At 35.1% G+C, this 22,562-nt stretch overlaps 3 protein-coding genes and 1 long non-coding RNA gene across 12 annotated transcripts in view; 3 read left to right on the forward strand and 1 right to left on the reverse strand.

Annotated features, from left to right (window-relative positions):
- The window catches only part of LOC108179555 (uncharacterized), a 10,742-nt gene extending 7,005 nt beyond the window's left edge, over positions 1-3,737 (forward strand). For both annotated transcript variants that reach the window (XM_068214058.2, XM_073925690.1), the window contains exon 8: positions 98-3,737. In XM_068214058.2, the coding sequence (XP_068070159.2) occupies positions 98-357 (260 nt within the window). In that variant the 3' untranslated portion in view covers positions 358-3,737. The remainder of the gene's footprint in view (positions 1-97) is intronic.
- Positions 1-5,117, reverse strand: part of LOC141378132 (uncharacterized) — a 17,017-nt gene extending 11,900 nt beyond the window's left edge. Inside the window, exon 1 of the long non-coding RNA XR_012391890.1 lies at positions 5,031-5,117. This is a non-coding gene — a long non-coding RNA (uncharacterized lncRNA). The remainder of the gene's footprint in view (positions 1-5,030) is intronic.
- On the forward strand, positions 4,290-13,487 carry LOC110437964 (uncharacterized). 7 transcript variants are annotated; one of them, XM_073925689.1, is made up of 9 exons: positions 4,308-5,172; positions 5,821-6,067; positions 7,316-7,545; positions 8,222-8,923; positions 9,257-9,479; positions 9,811-10,043; positions 10,135-10,468; positions 11,240-11,466; positions 11,712-13,487. In XM_073925689.1, the coding sequence occupies exons 1-9, from the start codon at positions 4,938-4,940 to the stop codon at positions 11,969-11,971; spliced, it is 2,691 nt and encodes an 896-aa protein (XP_073781790.1). In that variant the 5' UTR covers positions 4,308-4,937; the 3' UTR covers positions 11,972-13,487. The 7 variants fall into 7 exon arrangements, 4 of the variants coding, with proteins under 4 accessions (XP_073781788.1, XP_073781790.1, XP_068070160.2 ...); XM_073925688.1 differs by having other exon boundaries at positions 4,832-5,172; positions 5,818-6,067; XM_073925687.1 differs by having other exon boundaries at positions 4,290-5,172; positions 5,818-6,067; positions 8,222-9,479.
- Positions 13,488-13,549: 62 nt separating this feature from the next.
- On the forward strand, positions 13,550-21,290 carry cnih4 (cornichon family member 4). 2 transcript variants are annotated; one of them, XM_682723.11, is made up of 5 exons: positions 13,550-13,639; positions 14,750-14,818; positions 16,299-16,411; positions 18,559-18,699; positions 18,930-21,290. In XM_682723.11, exons 1-5 carry the CDS (start codon positions 13,571-13,573, stop codon positions 18,955-18,957), a joined length of 420 nt encoding a protein of 139 aa, XP_687815.7. In that variant the 5' UTR covers positions 13,550-13,570; the 3' UTR covers positions 18,958-21,290. The 2 variants fall into 2 exon arrangements, with proteins under 2 accessions (XP_687815.7, XP_073781795.1); XM_073925694.1 differs by lacking the exons at positions 18,559-18,699; positions 18,930-21,290 and adding an exon at positions 17,170-17,982 and having other exon boundaries at positions 16,299-16,757.
- The last annotated feature ends 1,272 nt before the right edge of the window (positions 21,291-22,562 follow it).

Here is a 22,562-nt window from a genome sequence, read left to right on the forward strand (position 1 = left end):
CAACATAATAGTTCTAATAACTGAATAATTGTATCTTCAGCTGTGTTGGTAGTTGAATGAGTTTGTTTTGACCGTCTTTTTTTCTGCATTTCCTCAGATAAGGTGTTGCTGTACTGCAGCGAGGGCTTAAACCAGTCCGTCGTGCTTTTTATGGCATATCTGATGATCCACCAGCGCATGAAGCTGGAAGAAGCATTTGAGTTTGTGTTGGAGAGGAGACGCATGTGGATAAGCAGGGACTACTTGAACCAGCTGGTGATGTTGAATCTGGACCTCGCAAAGCTTCGCGAATTGAACGAGTGTAGACCCTGCTGCACAGCCTGCTACGAAGCTATCTTGCAGCTTAATCTAACGTAACATGCAGTATGTAAATATGTAAATATGGTGTTGACATGTCTGTTTGTCTTCTGTTCATGAGCATTGTGAGAAAAATAAAGAAAGATTTGCTTCAATTGTGTTTCTGACCAGTTTTTCAGCTGACAAAGTTCAACCAGAAGATTATGGAGACTTAATTACTGCATAATTACAAATATAGAGTATACTTACTCATGAGTAAAATAGCTTACTCAGCATTTATATACAGGCCTCATTGCGTTTAAATGAGTTAGTTTAAACTCTCAGTCTTGTAATGAGGCAATAAAACAACATCTCACTTTGGGTCTGGTTCTGAATTTTAAAGAACATTCTGGGTTAATTTAATCAATATCATCTGTTAAAACTATTCTCAAATGAAAATGAACAACATATTTGTAATGAGCGTGTGTTTCATGAGTACAGAAATCCTCCGAACAGTAGTTTTGTCAAGTACTAAATAACTACAGTGAGCTTCTGAAGTCATTTAGACCAGGGGTGTCCAAACTCAGTCCTGGAGGGCCACTATCCTGCATAGTTCAGTTACAATTTGCTTCGACACACCTGCCTGGAAGTTTCTATTATATGTAGTGAGAGCTTGATTAGCTGCTCCAGGTGTGTTTGATTAGGGTAACTTGAAGCTAAACTCTCCAGGACACCGGCCCTCCAGGACCGAGTTTGGACACTTCTGATTTAGACTATATTAGGTTACTCAGGTCAGTCTCTCCTGTAACACTGTTTGATACATAATATGTCAATGATGCGGTATCCTTTCCAAAGTCCATATTGAGTCTTTAAAAGTAAATATTAATATCTAGAAATTTCTAAAATTTTATTACACACCGGCCACTTTATTAGGTACACTTTACTAGTACCGGGTTGGACCCCCTTTTGCCTTCAGAACTGCCTTAATCCTTCGTGCCATGGATTCAACAAGGTACTGGAAATATTCCTCAGAGATTTTGCTCCATATTGGCATGATAGCATCACACAGAACAGATTTGTCGGCTGCACGTTCATGATGCGAGTCTCCCGTTCCACAACATCCCAAAGGTACTCTATTGGATTGAGATCTGGTGACTGTGGAGGCCATTTGAGTACAGTGAGTGAACATTGTCATGTTCAAGAAAGCAGTCTGAGATGATTCACGCTTTATGACATGGAGCGTTATCCTGCTGGATGTCGCCATCAGAAGATGTAGACACTGTGATCATAAAGCGATGGACACGGTCAGCATTATCCATGCTTTCTTGTTGTGGACGCCAAACTCTGACCCTCTACCGTTGCAGCAGAAGTCGAGTCTCATCAGACCAGGCAACGTTTTCACCAATCTTCTATCTGCTTGTTAAGTGTGACTTCACACGAATCGGCTTTCAAGTCCAAGTGCAAGCAAGTCCAGAGACTGTCGTGTACACCATAATGTTATATAAAATTCACATTAAAGTGTGACATGTTTTTACGTTACTTTAACTCATTTTAATAAGTTAATTAGATTTCAACACGTTTTGTGTTACATTAACTCATTTTAATAAGTAAATCAGGTTTCAACAGATGTTTTAAAGATGTTTAGTGATAAACATGCGTCAATAGCGCCGCCATATTTGTACAGTGCTCCCATGTTAATCAACCGAAGTAGTCAAGACTTAGACAAAGCTTTGTTAAAGATGAACCGTCTTTATGGTTTAGCATCCCTTTGCATATTTTTTAAAGAATGGGAGGAATTTCTTTTCTTTTATTTTGACTTACTAAATTGCCATTTAAAGTGTTACAATATTGGAAAATGTTGTACAAGCACAATTTTACTCCACATAATGTTATCATTTGGAATAACAGGTGTATTTTACATAAGAGGAAATCATTTTTCATCAAGACTGATTTGACAAAGGAGTGTGGAATGTAATTCATTTAATGGATGATGACGGTAATATGTTGAGTTATGATCATTTTAAGTTAAAATTCAATTTTAATTGTGCATATAGAGAATTCTCTTTGGTTGTCAAAGCTATTCCTGTAGCTTTGAGGTATTTAGTTAAAGGTATAGTGCAATGCTCTTCTGTAATACCTACACTAGTTGATTTGGTTATAAATAATTATTCATTTTTGGATATTAAATGTAACAACAAGGTCTTGAGATCACTACTGACAAAAGAATATTTTCCTCTTCCTGTTAAAAGAGAGATTTTCTTATGCGGACACAATTGAAATTAGAAAAAGATACCTGTCATTTCCCTAATACCTAAAATGAAAGAAGTACAGTTGAAGTCAGAATTATTAGCCCCCCTGAATTATTACACCACTTGATCATTTTTTCCCCAATTTCTGTTTAACGGAGAGAAGATTTTTTCAACACATTTCTAAACATAATAGTTTAAATAACTCATCTCTAATAACTGATTTATTTTATCTTTGCCATAAAGACAGTAAATAATATTAGACTAGATATTTTTCAAGACACGTCTATACAGCTTAAAGGGATATTTAAAGGCTAAACTAGGTTAATTAGGTTAATTAGGCAGGTTAGGGTAATTAGGCAAGTTATTGTATAACGATGGTTTGTTCTGTAGACTTTTGAGAAAAAATATTGCTTAAAGGGGCTAATAATATTGCCCCTAAAATTGTGTTAAAAAAAATTAAAAACTGCTTTTTTCTTGCCAAAATAAAACAAAACAGACTTTCTCCAGAAGAAAATATATTATCAGACCTACTGTGAAAATTTCTTTGCTCTGTTAAACATAAATTGAAAAATATTTAAAAAAGAAGAAAAAAATTCGAAGGGGGCGAATAATTCTGACTTCAACTGTACATTTCAAAACAATTAATGACATCTATCCATGTAACGAATTTCTTAGAATAAGATTTAATTTAGACAGTAATGCTTGTATTTTCTGCTTGAAAGATATTGAATCCCAGGAACATCTTTTTTTTTTATAGTTGTTCTATTGTCAAATCCTTTCGGGACAGATTGTATGAGTGGTTGATGACAAAAAATGTAATACCTGCGTTTGACTATCACATTGTGAAATTTGGCATTTTTATGAAAAACAAGGAAACTGAATTTCTGTGTAATAATATGTTGATTGTAGCAAAACTTTACATCCACTAATGTAGATTTGTTAAAGTTTCTCCTTGTTTTAAAGCATTTAAAATGATTTCAATATTTTATATAAATCTATAAAACAGGTAAAAACAAAAGGTGCCTTAAAGCTCTCTAAGCTTTTGTCAACTTGTATGGACTGACCCAGCTGAAGGTAATGCATTTCCTTTTATATTATTTAAGGTTTATTCATGTTATTATTAGTTTGTACTGTTTTGTTTATTATATGCTGCTTGCATATAATGTTATATATGCTTAACAATGGAAGTTGAAAATGCCTGTTTGTTATTTTAAGTTTAAATAAAAATAATAAAAAAATAAAAAATAAATAAATAAATAAATAAAAAATAGTCAAGACTTAGTTGACTAGTCAAGGCACCAGAGTGAACAAAAGTCAACCGAACGCAGAGACTGAGGAAAACACAACCCAAAACCAGCCCTGTGTGAAAAGTGTTTGGCTCTAAACAGAACAACTGGTTGGGTTAAGCTCAGTCAAGCATTTTCAAGCAAGGTATAATTATAATTTAGACCATATTTAATTCTCAACACATTTGTATAGGTATTCTTTTTAAATCACACTTGCATAGGTGTAAATTTGAAAATTACTTTAAGTTATATACTGTGTAAAAAAAAACTTTAAAAACAATTTCAGACAAATGAAGTGTTGCATATTAATATTTATCTAACTTGTTAAATCAATATTGACAACTACTGTGAGAAATCATTAACATGATCAATGTCTTCACAAAGATCAATATTATTATTATTAATAATAACAAATAATTAAAAGGAAATTAAGAAAAATGTGTAATTTAATAACTGGTAGCCCTTTACACTAATCAGTACCCAAGAAGTAGCTCTCAGTTTCCAAAAGGCTGGTGACCAATGATTTAGACCATATTTTATTCTCAACACATCACTAAAGAGCAGTAATGAAGCTCTTCTCCACTTCAGTTAAAATGATATTTAACAAGACATCTCACATTTTAGTCTGTTATTATTAACCTGAGCAGAGGCTTGAAATGTTATGGACCTAATGTACGTTAATCTACCAGAATTAATAACCCAACATCAATTAAAGCAATCTGAAACACGAGTCAGGTAAAAGTGTATTATTATTCAGTCAGTTCACACACAGTCAGTGCGACATCACATTATCAAATAATTCTCAGAGGGAAAAATATTATTAGCATGCTGCAATATTAGCCTATCATATTATCCAGCTCGGTGCACCATATTGTAGCTAGCGCTAGCTAATTCACTTTAGCAAGTTAGCAGAAAACATATATTAAAACTCGCTAAATTAATCGTCTGTAATGATGTATTTTGATGACAGATCGATCAGTGAATGGATGCATTTTTTAAAATGCGGGTCTCCGCCATGACGTAACTCCGTTGCTGTGGCAACCATGGAGCGCGTTCGGAATTTGAGTTCTACTGACTGTAACCGAGCGAAAAACGCCATTAGTGTGAAAATTGTCGTGTAGACTAAATGGACGCAGAGTTTCACCGTAGTGAAGAAATCCATAAAGTTTGTCGACGCGTTTTTAACACAGTGTGTAAGAAAACAAATATCATGACTAACCTAATTAGAAGAAACGTCGTGATGCCGGCCTCGCTGGACGTCGAACATCTACAAGATCCAGCAGATGGCGTAGCCGGGCAGGCTCAGGCTGAGGGCGGCTTCGGCCCCTCTCCTGCTGCCGCCCGGAGCATCAGCCCTAACGGTAAATGTCGAAAAGAGCATCTTAAACACATTACTGTCACACATAAATACAAACACAGGCTCTCTGAGCTGTATAAACTTCACTACAGGGCGTCTTATATGTTTAGTTAACACATTTGAACACATATATAGACTGTAGGTCTTCTTAATGGATGATAAAATACATGCAAACGTCAATTATTCACTATATTTTGAAATATCTTTATTTAATCATGTGTATTTTTATATCTGTGAAACCCAAACTTGAACTTGTTATAGCAAATTTTTATGTTTTCTATAAGAATATGAATGAAGGCCCAAAAGAGTCACAGCGATAGTACTAGTTTTATTTTAAAGTATATTAAGTATAGTATTAAGTATAGTATTAAGTATAGTGTTTATAAGTATGTCTGTAATGGTCTTGCCCTTGTTAGGTTTAAACATGCTAGGTCCAAACTAACACTGTACCCTTCCTTCAAAATCACAGACAGTTTCAATATAAACATTCAAACAAACAAAACTGCAGATATTGTTTTTATCAAACTACATTCAGTCACTTTTGAGGCTTTTTTGGTGAAACACTGTTATTAACAGGTGCTTATTATTCTGTACATATACTCATTTCAGACATGTCTTAATAACTTGTTTCTTTGTTTTTGTCTGTTAGTAGGAAAGACCAAAGTGAAGAAGAGCAACCGTGTGTTGTCTTTCTTCAGAAGGGCATGGAAGGCTGTGAAGGCAAAGTTTCGGAGAAACAGAGAAACCAGGGACTCATCACAGCTGAATCCAGAATTACTTGATGTCCCTAATCCCAGAGATCCTGAACGCATTACCCGCCTGCAGGACCGCCTGGAAAAATGCGCTCTGAAGTGGACACCGGTCACTGAGGTCTGGCCCAACGTCTTCATAGGAAATGTGTAAGTCTGCAACACACATCACATCTGAAGCGGTCCTGAAATGAGTAACAAATGTTGTGCGGTGCATGATTTAATAAATAATGGTAATGGTTTAAAAAATAAGAGCAAATTTAAATGTCATGGTGACTTTAATACCAATTAAAGAGTAATTAATAGTAATAATATACTGCAGCCTTATGAAGACAAATCAAACACAGCGCAGTTGTAGACTGTATTGGGCAATCTGAGCTACTTCATCATTTCTTTGTGCAAATTATATTGTTTTGCACACACACACATTTCAGAAACAAATGCAATATTAATTTTGATAAAAACATGCACTGCTTATTCATATTAATTGAAAATATATGCAAATGGCACATATAGGGCCTGTGTTTCCATTACAAATATTATAGAGAACATTACATTATCTACTCTCAAACATAAAATCATTTACAAAAGCGAAGACCTCTTCTAATCTCATATATAAATCATATAAATAAATAAATAATGAGGTGATTTATTAAGAAATGAAATTTAATATTTATTATGTATCAGGAAAAAAAACATTCTACTTCATTATTATTAATAATAAAAATAAGAATATTTTTTATTTTATTATTTTAAAGTCTACTTTTAGATTTTGACACTTGTAAAACACTGCAGAAATGTTCTAACCATCAGGCCCATGTCAAATACAGTAAAGATACTTAACAAATAACCTACTCTAAATTAAAAGCGTTAACGTATGCTATGTTTTTTTTTGTTTTCACTAGCTTTGGAGCATTAACAGTAAAAATATACTAGCTTTGGTTGTGTTCAAAATGACATCAATGTTTTCAAAGTGCACTGTGAAGGGAGCAATTGTAAACATGAAGATCGCTAAAACTGAACTGTAAAAATACTTTGAAAGCAAATTACAGCTAAGAGGGATGACCTTAATGCTTTTTTTAATAATTCCAAGTTTAAATGTTAGAATGTTCTAAATGAATAGGGCATAGGGGGGATAACTGAAAATAGAACACAGCCAGGAACGGTTTCTAGCTACAGCTCCAGAGGTGTAGTTGCAAGTGCACAAGTTTGCGACTCAGTTTGCGAATGTTCGTTGAATGACAGATTTGGGAAACGTCAAATCAACAAATGATGTTTGTAATGACACACTTGCGACCTTAGTTGGCTAAAGATGGTTTTCGGAAACGCACCCCTGGACAATTGTAGAGTAAGAGTGTTTTAATGAAGACTAATCAAGGCTGTTGTGTTCTTTTGCAGGAAGACGGCCAGAGACCCAGCCAGACTGGAGGAGATGAACATCACACACCTCCTGAACGCTGCACCAGAGCTGGAGAATGAAACATCCAAAAATGAATGGGAAAAGGTTTACAAAGACATGAACATCACTTCCCTCAGACTGTCTGCAGACGATGATGGATGGTTTGATGTCACCAAACACTTTTTCCCAGCGGCAGACTTCATTCATACAGCCCTGAGCAAACCACAGAGTAAGAGTTCACTTCCACACACAAACTGAACCAACATTGTGTTGTACACTGCCAAATTGTTGAGTTTGTTTTCAGCGAATGCTGGTTTGTTTTTTGGGAATTGTGAGGACATTTCATAGGTGTAAAGGTTTTTATACTGCGCATGAAACAAATACTACAGTAATTCAGGAGTACTATAGTGTATAGCAGTAAATACTGTGCTGTTTTTAAACTCTAACTATTGTAAAGTTCTTCACAGAATTAATCTGTTGTGGTGATTCTGTGGTACTACAGTAATATAAAATAATAGCTGAAACTGCTGTTACACACACACACACACACACACACACACACACACACACACACACACACACACACACACACACACACTACAGAACTTAACGTACAATTTGTTTCTTTAAGTCTTAAAAGTTTATTAATAACCTCCAATAACTGCAGATGAGTATTTCAGTGTGTTTTATAGAAAGTGCACTTACCCAAACATTTCTGCATTTTTACAGCTCCAGTTCAATCATTTAGAGTCATTTTTATTATTAATATTCTTCCCTCGTCAGAAATGTGTGGGTTTACTATCCTTGTGGGGACAGTATTTATCTATCCATCTCTCCATCTGTCCTACAGTGCTAAATGTGCTAGCGATACGTTTGTGTTGATCTTTCTCTCTTTGTTCCTGCAGATAAGGTGTTGGTGTGCTGCCTGCAGGGCGTCAGCCGCTCCGCCACACTTTTCCTGGCACATTTGATGATACACCACAACAAAACACCAGAGGACTCCATTGATCTGGTGACACACAAGAGATTTATCAGGCCAAGCAGAGACTTCTTGAGGAAATTAACAATCCTCGCTGAGCAGCGACACTTAATTGAAAGTGACGCAGCGAAGAACAGAAGCAACTCTGCTGCCGATAAACCAGACCCTGAAGTGGAGTCAGTTGATTCAGAGGAAATGTATGTTTGTGAGCCGTACGGTCTTAAACCAGTCACGAAGATTTCACACATACACGACCCTGAAGCCTGCTCCAAACTAGACAATCTAGAACCGGTTCCAGGTCCGAGCGGTTATAGACCCGAACCTAAGGCAGTTGATTCAGAGGAAATGTATGTTGAGCCGTACGGTCTTGAACCAGTCACGAAGATTTATCACATACACCACCCTGAAGTCTACTCCAAACTGGATAAGTGTGCTTTAAAGCCCTATCCAGAACCGGTTCCAGGTCCGAGCGGTTATAAACCCGAACCTAAGGCCGTTGATTCAGAGGAAATGTATGTTGTGCCGTACGGTCTTGAACCAGTCACGATGATTTCACACATACACGACCCTGAAGTCTACTTTAAACTGGATAAGTGTGCTTTAAAGCCCTATCCAGAACCGGTCCCAGGTCCGAGCGGTTATAAACCCGAACCTAAGGCAGTTGATTCAGAGGAAATGTATGTTTGTGAGCCGTACGGTCTTGAACCAGTCACGATGATTTCACACATACACGACCCTGAAGTCTACTTTAAACTGGATAAGTGTGCTTTAAAGCCAGATCCAGAACCGGTCCCAGGTCCGAGCGGTTATATACCCGAACCTAAGGCCGTTGATTCAGAGGAAATGTATGTTGTGCCGTACGGTCTTGAACCAGTCACGATGATTTCACGCATACATGACCCTGAAGTCTACTCCAAACTGGACAAGTGTGCTTTAAAGCCCTATCCAGAACCGGTCCCAGGTCCGAGCGGTTATATACCCGAACCTAAGGCCGTTGATTCAGGGGAGCTGTGTGTCTCTGACTTGAGTGGTCCTCAACCACAACCTCAAATGGAAGAGAAGATTTCACTCTTGCATTTGCATTTCACCCAAAATATTTCCAACCTGGACAAGCAACAAATGGAGAGCAGGAAGAGATGGGTCTCCATCTGTAAAGTCTTCGACAACCTCTACGTTGGAAGCTGGTAAGTCTGCAACACATTCATGATGTATAGTACAAAGCCATGTGATGCTTTAATAGGGTAATGGAGACAGTGTTGGGTAGGTTACTTCAAGAGAGTGATTACTTCAGAAGCTCTCCCTGTTCCACATTGTCTATTTGACATTCCAGCCTTTGTTGCCGGAAATAAAATATATTGTGGAGCTGGATTAGTGACAAATGAATGAGTTAATTCAGCTGAATATATTGTAAGAGGTTACTTAAGATACTTAAGAGGTTTCCTTTGAGTCTGTATATGTTTCTGCATTGTAAGTCCGTATAGAAAGCTGATTAAAGTTGTTTGTGATCTTGTGCAGGAAAAGGGCAATGGACAGAGTTGCACTGAAGAGGAGAGGAATTACACACGTCCTGAACACTTTACCCATTTTGGCAAATCAAGATGCATTGAGGAGGGAACAGGCCAAGCTGTACGAGACAATGAACATCTCCTACCACAATGTGTTTTCAAGAGACGATGACCCGTTTGACTTTAGCTGCCATATCTACCGAGTGGCAGAACTCATGCACAAGATTCTGAGCAACCCAGAGAGTAAGAACACACACACACACACACACACACACACAGTGTATTAATATCATGTTCTAGTGTGTTCAATTGTTTTGTGTCTTTCTTTTCTCAGATCAGCTGCTGGTGCAGGATCAACAGGGTTGCAGGCACGCCTGCTTTTTCGTGGTGCCATATCTGATGATATACCATGGAAAAACATTGACGAAGGCCATTAGCCATATGATAAACCGTAAAAACATCAGAATGAGCAGGGACCTCCTGACGCAGCTAGTCGTCTTCGCTTGTCACCACAATCAGCAGCAACAGCCGGGTTTGATGCCGGAGTTTTCATCTATCGACATAAACCACCCTCAGACCATTTCCCAAATGTACCTTCGTATCGTCAAACCCTCCCAGTACTGGACTCCTGTCAGTGAAGTCTGGCCCAATGTCTTCATAGCTGACGAGTAAGTCTACAACACACACATATAACAGCAAAGCATACAGTCAAATAATGATGCAGGGTTTCACCCGGGCTTAATTCCCACAGTCATGGAGTTTTTAAAAGATCTATTGCAGACATTAAAAGTCAGGGTAAATGTTTTTAAGTCATGTTTTATCATGTTGTTGTGGTTAGGGTATTTCTCCCTGCAATTTTATTCCGCTTGTCAACCAGCACTCAAATTCAGTCCTTAAATTCAGGCTGGTAAAATACTGTCTGAGGCTGGTTTTTGTTCGCTCAGTGCTCAGTCAGTTGTTGCGTCCCAATTCGCATACTTATACTACACCCTAAAAGTATGCAAGCTTTGGGACATACTACTTCCGCGTTTCTTGGTATCGAAACTTGTACCAAATATCGATATTTTTAACTTGTAGTATCGAAAATCATATAGTAGTGTATCGATGTTTGTCAAGGTATCGTATCAAAGTCTGAAATCCAGTATCGTGACCACACTACTTCAAACTATTTGACTACAGATTTGAGGACAGATGGAGTAAAAAAAAGCACAAAATGCTGAAAACTGTCAGTTTGTGGATTTGTTTTACAACGTGGCCAAAATCTGCAAGCAAAATCTGCGTTATTAATACAATAACAAGCTCCTGTAAACTTTGTTAAATTCAGCATTTGTAGATTTACAGAACTCCAGAGTGAGCGCTGTGTGTTCTTCATCGTGAATTCAGCTTTTCAGTCAGTGAAAGTGAAGGGAAATTGATGATGTTGTTGTGTTCTTGTGCAGGAAAACAGCGAGGAACAAAGCCAAACTGAAAAAGATGAACATCACGCACATTGTGAACGCTGTGCCGTTGTCCTTAAAGGAAGAGGAATGGAAGGACTACTACCAGAAGAAGAACATCACTTACTACAATGTGCGTTCAGGACTCGGAGTCCAGGGCTGGCCAAACATAGCACAGTTATTTTCACCAGCAGCAGAATTCCTACACAAGGCCCTGAGTGACACAAAGAGTAAGAGTTGACACACACACACACATGCAATATTCATCTGCAGTTGAAGCAGAATTATTAGCCCCCCTGAGTTATTAGCCCCCCTGTATATTCCTGTATATTCCTGTTATTTCTGTTAACAGAAAGCAGATTTTTTCAGCACATTTCTCAACATAATAGTTCTAATAACTGAATAATTGTGACTTCAGCTGTGTTGTTACTTAAATGAGTTTGTTTTGACCGTCTTTTTTTCTGCATTTCCTCAGATAAGGTGTTGCTGTACTGCAGCGAGGGCTTAAACCAGTCTGTCGTGCTTTTTATGGCATATCTGATGATCCACCAGCGCATGAAGCTGGAAGAAGCATTTGAGTTTGTGTTGGAGAGGAGACGCATGTGGATAAGCAGGGACTACTTGAACCAGCTGGTGATGTTGAATCTGGACCTCGCAAAGCTTCGCGAATTGAACGAGTGTAGACCCTGCTGCACAGACTGCTACGAAGCTATCTTACGACTTAATCTAACGTAACATGCAGTATGTAAATATGTAAATATGGTGTTGACATGTCTGTTTGTCTTCTGTTCATGAGCATTGTGAGAAAAATAAAGAAAGATTTGCTTCAATTGTGTTTCTGACCAGTTTTTCAGCTGACAAAGTTCAAAATAGAATAAAATAGTAAAATAGCTTACTCAGCATTTATATACAGGTCTCATTGCGTTTAAATGAGTTAGTTTAAACTCTCAGTCTTGTAATAAGGCAATAAAACAACATTATCTCACTTTGGGTCTGGATCTGAATTTTAAAGAACATTCTGGGTTAATTTAATCAATATCATCTGTTAAAACTATTCTGAAATGAAAATGAACAACATATTTGTAATGAGCGTGTGTATTATGAGTACAGAAATCCTCCGAACAGTAGTTGTGTCAAGTACTAAATAACTACAGTGAGCTTCTGAAGTCATTTAGACTATATTAGGTTACTCAGGTCAGTCTCTCCTGTAACACTGTTTGATACATAAGATGTCAATGATGCGGTATCCTTTCCAAAGTCCATATTGAGTCTTTAAACATAAATATTAATATCTAGAATTTTTAAAAATTTTATTACAAAACGGCCACTTTTTTAGGTACACTTTACTAGTACCGGGTTGGACCCCCTTTTGCCTTCAGAACTGTCTTAATCCTTCGTGCCATGGATTCAACAAGGTACTGGAAATATTCCTCAGAGAATTTGCTCAATATTGACATGGTAGCAGTCAGGTTTCAACAAATGTTTTTGTGTTACTTTAACTCATTTTAATAAGTTAATCAGATTTCAGCAAATGTTTTTACGTTAATAATATTGACCTTAAAATGGTTCTTAAAAAATTAAAAACTGCTTTTATTCTAGTCGAAATAAAACAAAATGACTTTCTCCAGAAGAAAAAAATATTATCAGACATAATGTGAAAGTTTCTTTACTCTGTTAAAAAAACCAACCATCACAGTAATAAAAGACTGAAATTATACCGAGTTTTATTCATATTAAGATTTATTAGTTTACCGATTAAATTGTATTTTCTTAACGTCTTAACCTAACCAAATCCTAAACCCAACCATCATCATAATGTAAAAAACAGAAATTATACCGATTAATCATATTATTTATTAGATAACGTTTGAGTAACTGTAGTATTTTATTAACGTCTAACCCTACCCAAATTTTAAACCCAACGATCACAGTAAAGTACGTTAAAAACAGTAACGTAATTATACCGAACATTATTCATATTATTTATTAGATTACCGACTAAATTGTATTTTATTTACGTCTAACCCTACCCAAACCCTAAACCCAATCATCACAGTAATGTAAAAATATTAATAATTGCTGTACAGTGTCACAAAAAATTATGCCATAATGACGTCAATATCCGCAGTTGTATCCCATCAAAACTTTACCGTCATATGCCTGTTTCTTTACCGCTTTATTCCCCTGAATTCCACAATATCTGATTATATTGTAGTTATTACTGTTCAATAAAAACGACTTTACCGTCAAACGATGGCGCCCTTGCGACAAAATACCGACGTTTCAGCACGAGAAGAACAACCCGGAAGCGGCAGTCAAGGCGGAAGTGCAGAAATGGAGGCGGCCGTGTTCATTTTATCCCTCGTCGACTGCTGCGCTTTAATATTCCTCTCCGTCTATTTTGTATCCTTTATCAAGACTCCACCTGAATGAAGAAGTGTTTGCCTGAGCTCTCCTCACCTGAGCATGAGTTTGTCGCTGTTATTATTAGCGGTTAGACTGTGATTGCGGACAGATCAGGATCGCTCAGGCTTGTGTTTGTCGTTTATTTTGATTTAATAAGTTGACCTGCTTACATCTGTGTAGATTAGATGCACAGAAGTGTGACATTATAGTGATTATCGGTTGAAAGATGACTTGTATATCAGCCTGCAGCTGTATATTAGGTTTTGTATTGAGGTAAAGTTGGTTATTTATAATATGTGACTTGCTCTCTGTAATGTTTACCACACTACTTTGAATATTAGGTCTGAAATCGAGTGTAAGTATGACTTAAAGCAACATTAGCACTATTTAATCGACTGTAAACAATGTACTTTTAATAGTCATTAGCTGCTAATATGATTTCACTATTTATAATTAGCAAATAATAATAAATAATATTAACTCATTTTAATAAGTTAATCAGATTTCAACAGATGTTTTTACGTTAATAATATTGACCTAAAAATGGTTCTTAAAAATTAAAAACTGCTTTTATTCTAGTCGAAATAAAACAAAATGACTTTCTCCAAAAGAAAAAAATATTATCAGACATAATGTGAAAGTTTCTTTACTCTGTTAAAAAAAAACAACCATCACAGTAATAAAAAAACAAATAATAATTAGCAAATAATAATTTTCTGAAGTGATATTATTAATAAAAGTAAAGTTAATTAGTTAGTCAAAGTTAATTTTGGGATATTCAGACATTCTCCTTAAAAATATAATTTCAGAAAATTATTATTTGCTAATTATGAATAGTGAAATCATATTAGCAGCTATTGACTATCAAAAGTACAGCATTGTTTACAGTCAATTAGATAGAGTTAATGTTGTTTAAGTCATACTTGCATGCTAATTCTGATCCAATATTCAAATTAACATGGTAAACAATGTAGAGACTGCTAAATGAACGAATGGGCGAATGTAAAACCAACTTTACCTCTGAATATGTGTGAATATAAGCCCGAGATTTGTGTGAATGATTGTTTGTGATGTGTGTGTGTGTGATTTCCCTGACTCTGTGTTCAGATAATTACTCTATCAGATCTGGAATGTGACTACATCAATGCTCGAGCCTGCTGCTCCAAGTTAAACAAGGTACGAGTCAATCATTGAGGTCAACTTGGTTTAATATTCACACATTCGTTCACTTTCCCAGTGATGGGTTGCAGCTGAAAGGGCATCCGCTGCGTAAAACAAATCCTGGATAAATTGGCAGTTCATTCCGCTGTGGTGACCCCAGATTAATACAGGGACAATGTACAACATGACATGTTGTGACAGTTATCTATAAAGCTAATTTGGGTAGATCGGATATTAATAAATAATTATAATTAATTAATAATTAATTAACATAAATAATACTCAGTACAGCTACTGTTTTTACAGTACTGTGGTGGTTGGGTTTAGGGTCGGGGTGGGAGTAGACGTTAATAAAATACAATAAATGGGAAATTTATTAAACAATTCTCATTAACGCCACCGTATCCGATCTAGCAACAGCTGCTAATTTACATCTGTAATTCCTAGGCAGGAAGTTGTAACAAATTTAATAGTAAAAGTAATTCATTATACACTTACAATACAATGCATACAGTATTGTCAGTAAAATGAAATAAATTCAGCGGCTGCATATTTGATCTCGTTTAAGCCAAATTTTAAGAAGTTTTAAAATTATTATTTTTATTTTTTTAAATATTTTGTTTTATATAACAGTTTTTATAAGATATTTAACACGTGTGCAGAGTTACTGAAGTTTGTCCTGCGCGCTTGCGGTTCTTTTTTAGTTACTTCTTTGGTTTGGTGCGTTAATCTGATCGTTACTATTATTCAAAAGAAGGTAATGATTCGCACTCAATTGCTTCATACTGTTTTTATTTTTACTTTTTCTTACATTTTACGGGTGATAACAGACAAACAGACGTCTGTTTGTCTGTTATCACCCGTAAAATGTAAGAAAAAGTAAAAATAAAAACAGTATGAAGCAATTGAGTGCGAATCATTACCTTCTTTTTAAGATATTTAACAAAAACAGCACAATGCCAATAAAAAGAAGAAAAATATATAATAATAATAATATAAAATAATTGACATTAGCCCCCCACCCCCTTAAAAAGATAAATATATAAATAAAAAAAAGGGAGGGATCGTCCCAGTTACCAAATATACATAAATATCCATGCATGACAAATGTAGCATAAACATATTAAAAAAAAAAGATGACAGTATTCACGTTCTTACAAAGTCAGTGTCATGAATATATGAGTTAGAGATGGAAATTTACAAAAGGTAAAATGCTAGATTTAAAATTATTAAAAGGTACTAATAAAGGGGCTAAACTAAGAAAATGAATGAATGAATGAATGAATAAACATTAGTTCACGATCCCTGTTGTTTACTGCTACTTTAAATATTGCTGCACAGCTTGGTGAATGGGCATAATTGTTCTCCCGTAAGAAGTCAAAGTTGAATTGTTTCCACATTTCACACGGTGGTCTTGCATGTAGAAAATGACCTGCACGTATTCCTGTCTGAATGTGATTTTAGCATGGTTTGCATGTGTTTTTCTCTTGTTCAGTGGGTGATTCCCGAGCTGATCGCTCAGGCTCTGCCCACAGTCTTAATGCTGGTCTCCATGCACTGGTTTGTGCTCCTGCTCAACTTGCCTGTGGCTGCGTGGAACATTTACAGGTATAGCTGTACACGCATCTCTACACACTATTTTCAAATTAAGAGCTGCACTTCAAGATTTGGGCAACTTCTATTAATTTTATTTGAGAAGGTTGTGCTACAAATAGTCCCATTCATAGTAAACAAACTCAGGGGAAGGTACTTGTGTGCTTCAGTTGAATTAGTTTTTACATTTGGTATTTTAGCTTGCCTGCAGTATCACCAGCATATCTGTGGCTCTTTTGCATTCACTATGTTTTGCAGATTATTTTCTAATAATAATAATAATAATATACCGTATGCATCCATAGGTTTGATTATTTACTATTTATGTATTATTTTTAAATCCATTCAGCTTATTATCTGGGTCTGCCAGGAGCACTTTTAGCTTAGCTTAGCATAGATCATTGAATCGGATTAGACCATTAGCATCTCGCTCAAAATGACCAAAGAGATTATGTAATTTTCAAAGACTGCAGTTCCTTGATTTTTACGCCAGAATGAGAGTACAGTTCCTAGCAATATCAGCCTAGTCAAGCTTTAAATAGGACCACTATCAAAACCTTTTAATAATTTTTGAGTGAGATGCTGATGGACTAATCTGATTCAATGATCTATGCTAAGCTAAAAGTGCTCAATAAAATGGTGTTTTAACTCGCATTGGGAGCATTTTACACTGAATAAAGCCCATAATCAGTACCTGAGGTGATCTTTGTTATAGTAGTTTATGCTGTTGTTCTGCTGTTTACCATTTTTCAATCCAATCAGCCGATTTCCAGCTCTGGCAGGAGCACTTTTAGCTTATTGAATCATTGAATCAGATTAGACCATTAGCATCTCACTCAAAAATAACCAAAGAGTTTCAATAATTTTTGAAGACCACAAAGTTCCTTGATTATTACATTGAAACGAGAGCACAAGTCCTAGCCATATCGGCCTAGTTTAGTTTAGTTTATTTGTTTACAGCAGAGGTTCTCAAAGTGGGGGTCGGGACCCCCTGAGGGGTCGCGGGGCAATGAGGGGGGGTCGCCTGGTGATTTCCAAAAATCTATTTATTTTTATTAAACCATAAGAATTAACATATTTTATCCATAACTATACTGAAAATAAAAATAGTCGTTTATAGTTACTATATAGTTACTGTAGTAGCTTATAGTTACTAGTTCTATTGAATTGCGACCCCTGGGGTAATTACATTATATTAAACGCAGCAATAGCGTCAGATGCATTTTGATTTTATAACATCAGGTTATACTTTCTGGCACATTTAAAGCACTGACACAAATTTAATTGGTGTGTCTGCGTCATTGCATGCAAGGTTTCTGTATTTATAACCACCTCAGAGGATTTTGGGGGTCGTGAGTCACTGGAATTGTTATTTTGGGGGTCGCGGGCTGAAAAGTTTGGGAACCCCTGGTTTACAGGGTCAATGCACATTAATAAACATTACTGTAAAATGTGCCAGAATTAGCCAAGAATGACTATTTTTCATCCGCAGACGCCTTACAGAATGTTGAAAAGTCACATCTAAAATAGAAGCACAACATTAAACTTTAAATACACTTTCATATAAAAAATACAGTTAAAAAAGTAAAGAAAAGAAGAAAAAAACAGACTGATGGCAGCAGAGGACAAAAAGCCAAAGACAACAGTACAAATGTGTCAAGAATACAGCACTAATGCTGATTTGTTAATAACCAATTTTTAACATGAGACTGAAAAGAACTAAAAGTGCATGATCATCTAATTGTTGGTGGGATGGAGATCCATTCCTTAGCAGCTCTCACTGAAAATACAGACTGACTGAATTTACTTTTTTTGAGAGGAATCATGCAGTCCCCCCTGTCACCTCCTCTAGTATTTCGGTGAGCGGTCGTTCTAATATTTACAAACTGATTTAATGGTGAAGTCGGGTTATGTAAAGTCTTAAACATTAAACAGATATGTACATATTTAATAAAATTTTCCCAACTAAGCCGGTTGTATTTCTTAATCAATTCCTTTCAATATTTGAAGAAATATCGAACTGATTACCTTGCGAGGGGAATGAAGCCCTCTCGCTTCACTGATCGTTTAATTAAAGCTGCTACCATAATTCCTGCAAAGCATCATGGGTAATGGGAATGCAGTGGAAATACAGCTGAAGCTCTGCCTTTGGTCGTCCTTAGATTTGTGAAGGTGCCGATGGGGAACATGGGAGTTTACGACCCAACGGAGATCCACAACCGAGGCCAGCTGAAGACCCACATGAAGGAGGCCATGATCAAACTGGGTTTCCACCTGCTCTGCTTTTTCATCTACCTGTACAGGTATACTCACACACACACACACACACACACTGCAGTTTTCAATTTTAGTTTATTTATATGTTTGACTTTGGCACAAACGTGTTTAATAGCTAAGAAAAGTTTTGTTTTCATGCGTCTTTCCATCGTAGGCCTTTTCCTCTGCGAGTCACTCAGTGTGAATGAGGCTTTAGGTTGCATCTGAATGTTGAAGCTGGAGTTGAGTGTGTGTGTTTCTGTCCTTCTGTTTGCAGTATGATCCTGGCGCTCATCAACGACTGACCACACACACACACACAACTGCCGCCTACGCAGATCCAGGATCAGCCCAAACCCTGCTCCACTTCCACTGATGAAGATGAAGATTCACCCTATTTCTGTCCATCCACAACTGCTGCTCAGGGCTGAAGCTTCAAGACAATCTCACACACACACACACACACTTACAGCTCACATTCATCCCCAAGAGAACACACAATATTCGGCATTAGGATAACTGGATACTTTTGCCACTATGAGAATATTTGCATGACAATTAAGCATATTTTAATTTGCATAATGACTGTTTTCTTATTACACTCCACGTTTGTTCTGTTGTTTTAAAATGAATGCATATTATTAAATTTATTATAATAATACAATTATTTTATTAACATTATTGTTTTTAAATATTGTTATTACAAATTATGACACGTTAATATTATTATTGTAACTCATGGTGACCAACAATACCTTGTTTTAAGAATATAAAAAATATGTTAATGAGCAGTGCAATTACACACAAATTTGGGTCATTTGCATATTTCTCATCATTTGTTTTCAATCTTAACTGCTGTATTATTTTTATAGGTTTAAAATATTCATAAAAGTCAACAAAACGGATTCAAGTTAATACTATTATTGTAATTAATAATAATAATAATAATGTTTAAAGAATACAAATAAAGTTAAAGTAGGATTTATTTCAGTCATATTCAAAAAAAATTAAGAGTTTACATTATTGTTGTTAAAATATTCAATAAATATCATCATCATTTACTAATAATACTAACAATGCAAATTATAAGTAATAGTATTGTAATTAATAATGACTAGAAATAATAATAATACAAATTATGACACACATTAATAATATTGAAGTTCATGGTTGACTGCTAATAACTTCCCTTATGTTTTAAGAATGTTAAATATGTTAATGAGCAGTACAATTAAAACACAGATTCGGGTCGTTTGCATACTTCTCATCATAATGAAGACTAGATTTGTTTTCGATCTTAACAACTGTATTATTTTTATATGATTAAACTATTCATAAAAGTCTTTGTACTCAACAAAACGGATTCAAGTTAATACTGTTATTGTAATTAATAATAATAATGTTTTACGAATACAAATAAAGTTAAAAAGCAGGATTTATTTCAGTCATATTCAAAAAAACTAATTAAGTTTTTTAAATTAACTAAATAATCATTTGCATATTTCTTTTATTGTAATGAGGCTAGATTTTTTGCAATCTTAACCACTGTATCATTTTTAGGATTCAAATATGTAATACAGATTCAAACAAATGCTGTTATTGTAATAAATAATGACTAATAATAATATTGTTTTAGGAATCAAGTTAAAAGGCAGGATTTATTTTGTAATATAAAAAAAATAAAGTTTACAGAATTGTTAAAATATTCCTTAAATATCATGAGTATTCACTAATAATGCTAACAATACAAATAATAAGTAATGTATAGTAATAATACCGTAATTAATAATGACTAGGATTATGGTTTAAGAATAATAAATAAAAGCAGCACAAAATTTTGACCATTTACATCATATTTCTTGTGTATTATAATGAAAACTTTGATTTATAGGGCAATCCTGTGAAGCTTTATTTTGATGGTCCCGATTGCACATTATGTTGACTAAAAGTTTCATTGCAACTGCATGGCAGGTAATTCTCATGAGTATAAATCGACTGTCTGCTTAATATGTGCTGATGCTGCTCCTTCAACACATTTAACTGACTAAACTGCAAGAACATGTCAACTTACATTAACCCAAACCGTCTGCTTATAATCTAATGGGAACTAGTTGGCATGTAGATGCAATGTAGCTTAATTCAACAAAATGTGTCAAAGGGACCATCAAAATAAAGTGATGCCAACTTTATTATTGAAAAACATATTTATTATTGCCCAATATTACTAACAATAATTAATACAAATAAATGATCATTATAAAGCACAAATATCAGCGTTTTTTTTGCATTCTGGAGCTTAAAATGTGCTTAATTGTCATGTAAATAAAGATCACAATTTTATTGATTATTTTTTTTATGATTTATGTTTTGCCACACTGATTTGCATGCATTTTTTAAATCACTGTTTGGGAGGTTTTGGGTGTGTGAAATATTTGTGGGTTTATTGACTTCTGCTCATCTCATCTGACTCCAGCAGATTTGAGAAATGCGGCTCCTCCTGCTTTTCTCGTCAGATCGCTAAACCTGATGTTTTAAATGCGTTTAAGTGACGGTCAGTCTCACTAAACCAGTCGTGAATGCATCATTTTTGAGGCTGAAATCAGTGTTTGTTAAGTTTATATTAAAAGTTTCATTTGCAGCCTGTTTACAGTCATTTTATTTTACATTACTGTCATTGATATTTAAAGGGACAGTTCACCCAAAAATGAACTTCCTGAGGGTGAGTCAATGGCTGCTTTTTTCATTTCTGGGTGAATTATTCCTTTAAATATCATTTACAGTCATGCAAAATACTAAATAACTTAATGTTTGTAAACCGGCTGCAATCAAAACATTACTGTTATTAATATTTAAAGGGATAGAGTATGTAGGAAACTTGTAACCATCGACTTTCATAGTATGTTTTTCCTACTTTAGAAGTTAACTGCTTTCTAACATTCTTAAACAAACAATAGTTGATGGTTACAGGTCTTCAAACTATCTTTTGTGTTCAAAAAGAAGAGACTTTGAAGAATGCTAGAAACTGATTAACTTCCAAAATAGGAAAAACAAATGCTCTGAAAGTCGATGGTTACAGGTTTACAAAATTTTCATAGTATTTGTTTTTCCTATTTTGGAACTTAACCGTTTTTTTTTTTTACATCTTTTTGAACACTTAATAAAGTCAATGGTTACAGTTTTCAAACTATCTTTAGTGTTCGTAAAGAAGAGACTTTGAAGAATGTTAGAAACCAGATAACTTTCAAAATAGGAAAAACAAATAATGTGAAAGTCAATGGTTACAGGTTTCCAACATTTTTCACAGTGTTTGTTTTTTTTTATTTTGAAAGATAACCGGTTTCTAACATTCTTTAAAGTCTCTTTTTAAACACAAGAGATAGTTTGAAAAAATGTTGGAAACCTGTAACCATTGACTATATTTTTTGTTTAAAAAGAAGAAAGTTAGAAACCAGATAAGTTCCAAAGTAAGAAAAACAAATGCTATAAAAGTCAATGGTTACAGGTTTCCAACATTTTTTAAACTATCTTTTGTTCAAAAGGAAGACACTTTGAAGAATGTTAGAAACTATTTAACTTCTAAAATAGGAAAAACAAAAACTATGAAAGTCGATGGTTACAGGTTTCCAACATTTTTCATAGTATTTTTTTTTTTTTTATATTTTGGAAGTTAACTGGTTTCTAACATTTTTCAAAGTCTCTTCTTTTTGAACACAAAAGATAGTATGAAAAATGTTGGAAACCTGTTACCCTTGACTTTCATAGTATTTGTTTTGGTTTATATTGAAAGTTTCGATTGCAGCCTGTTTACAGCCATTTTATTTTACATTACTGTCATTGATATTTAAAGGGACAGTTCACCCAAAAAGGAGCACTCTTTACCCTCAGTATGTTTCTAAACCAGGGGTGTCCA

This window comes from Danio rerio, chromosome 16 (genome assembly GCF_049306965.1).
Source record: "Danio rerio strain Tuebingen ecotype United States chromosome 16, GRCz12tu, whole genome shotgun sequence".
Lineage (NCBI taxonomy): Eukaryota > Metazoa > Chordata > Actinopteri > Cypriniformes > Danionidae > Danio > Danio rerio.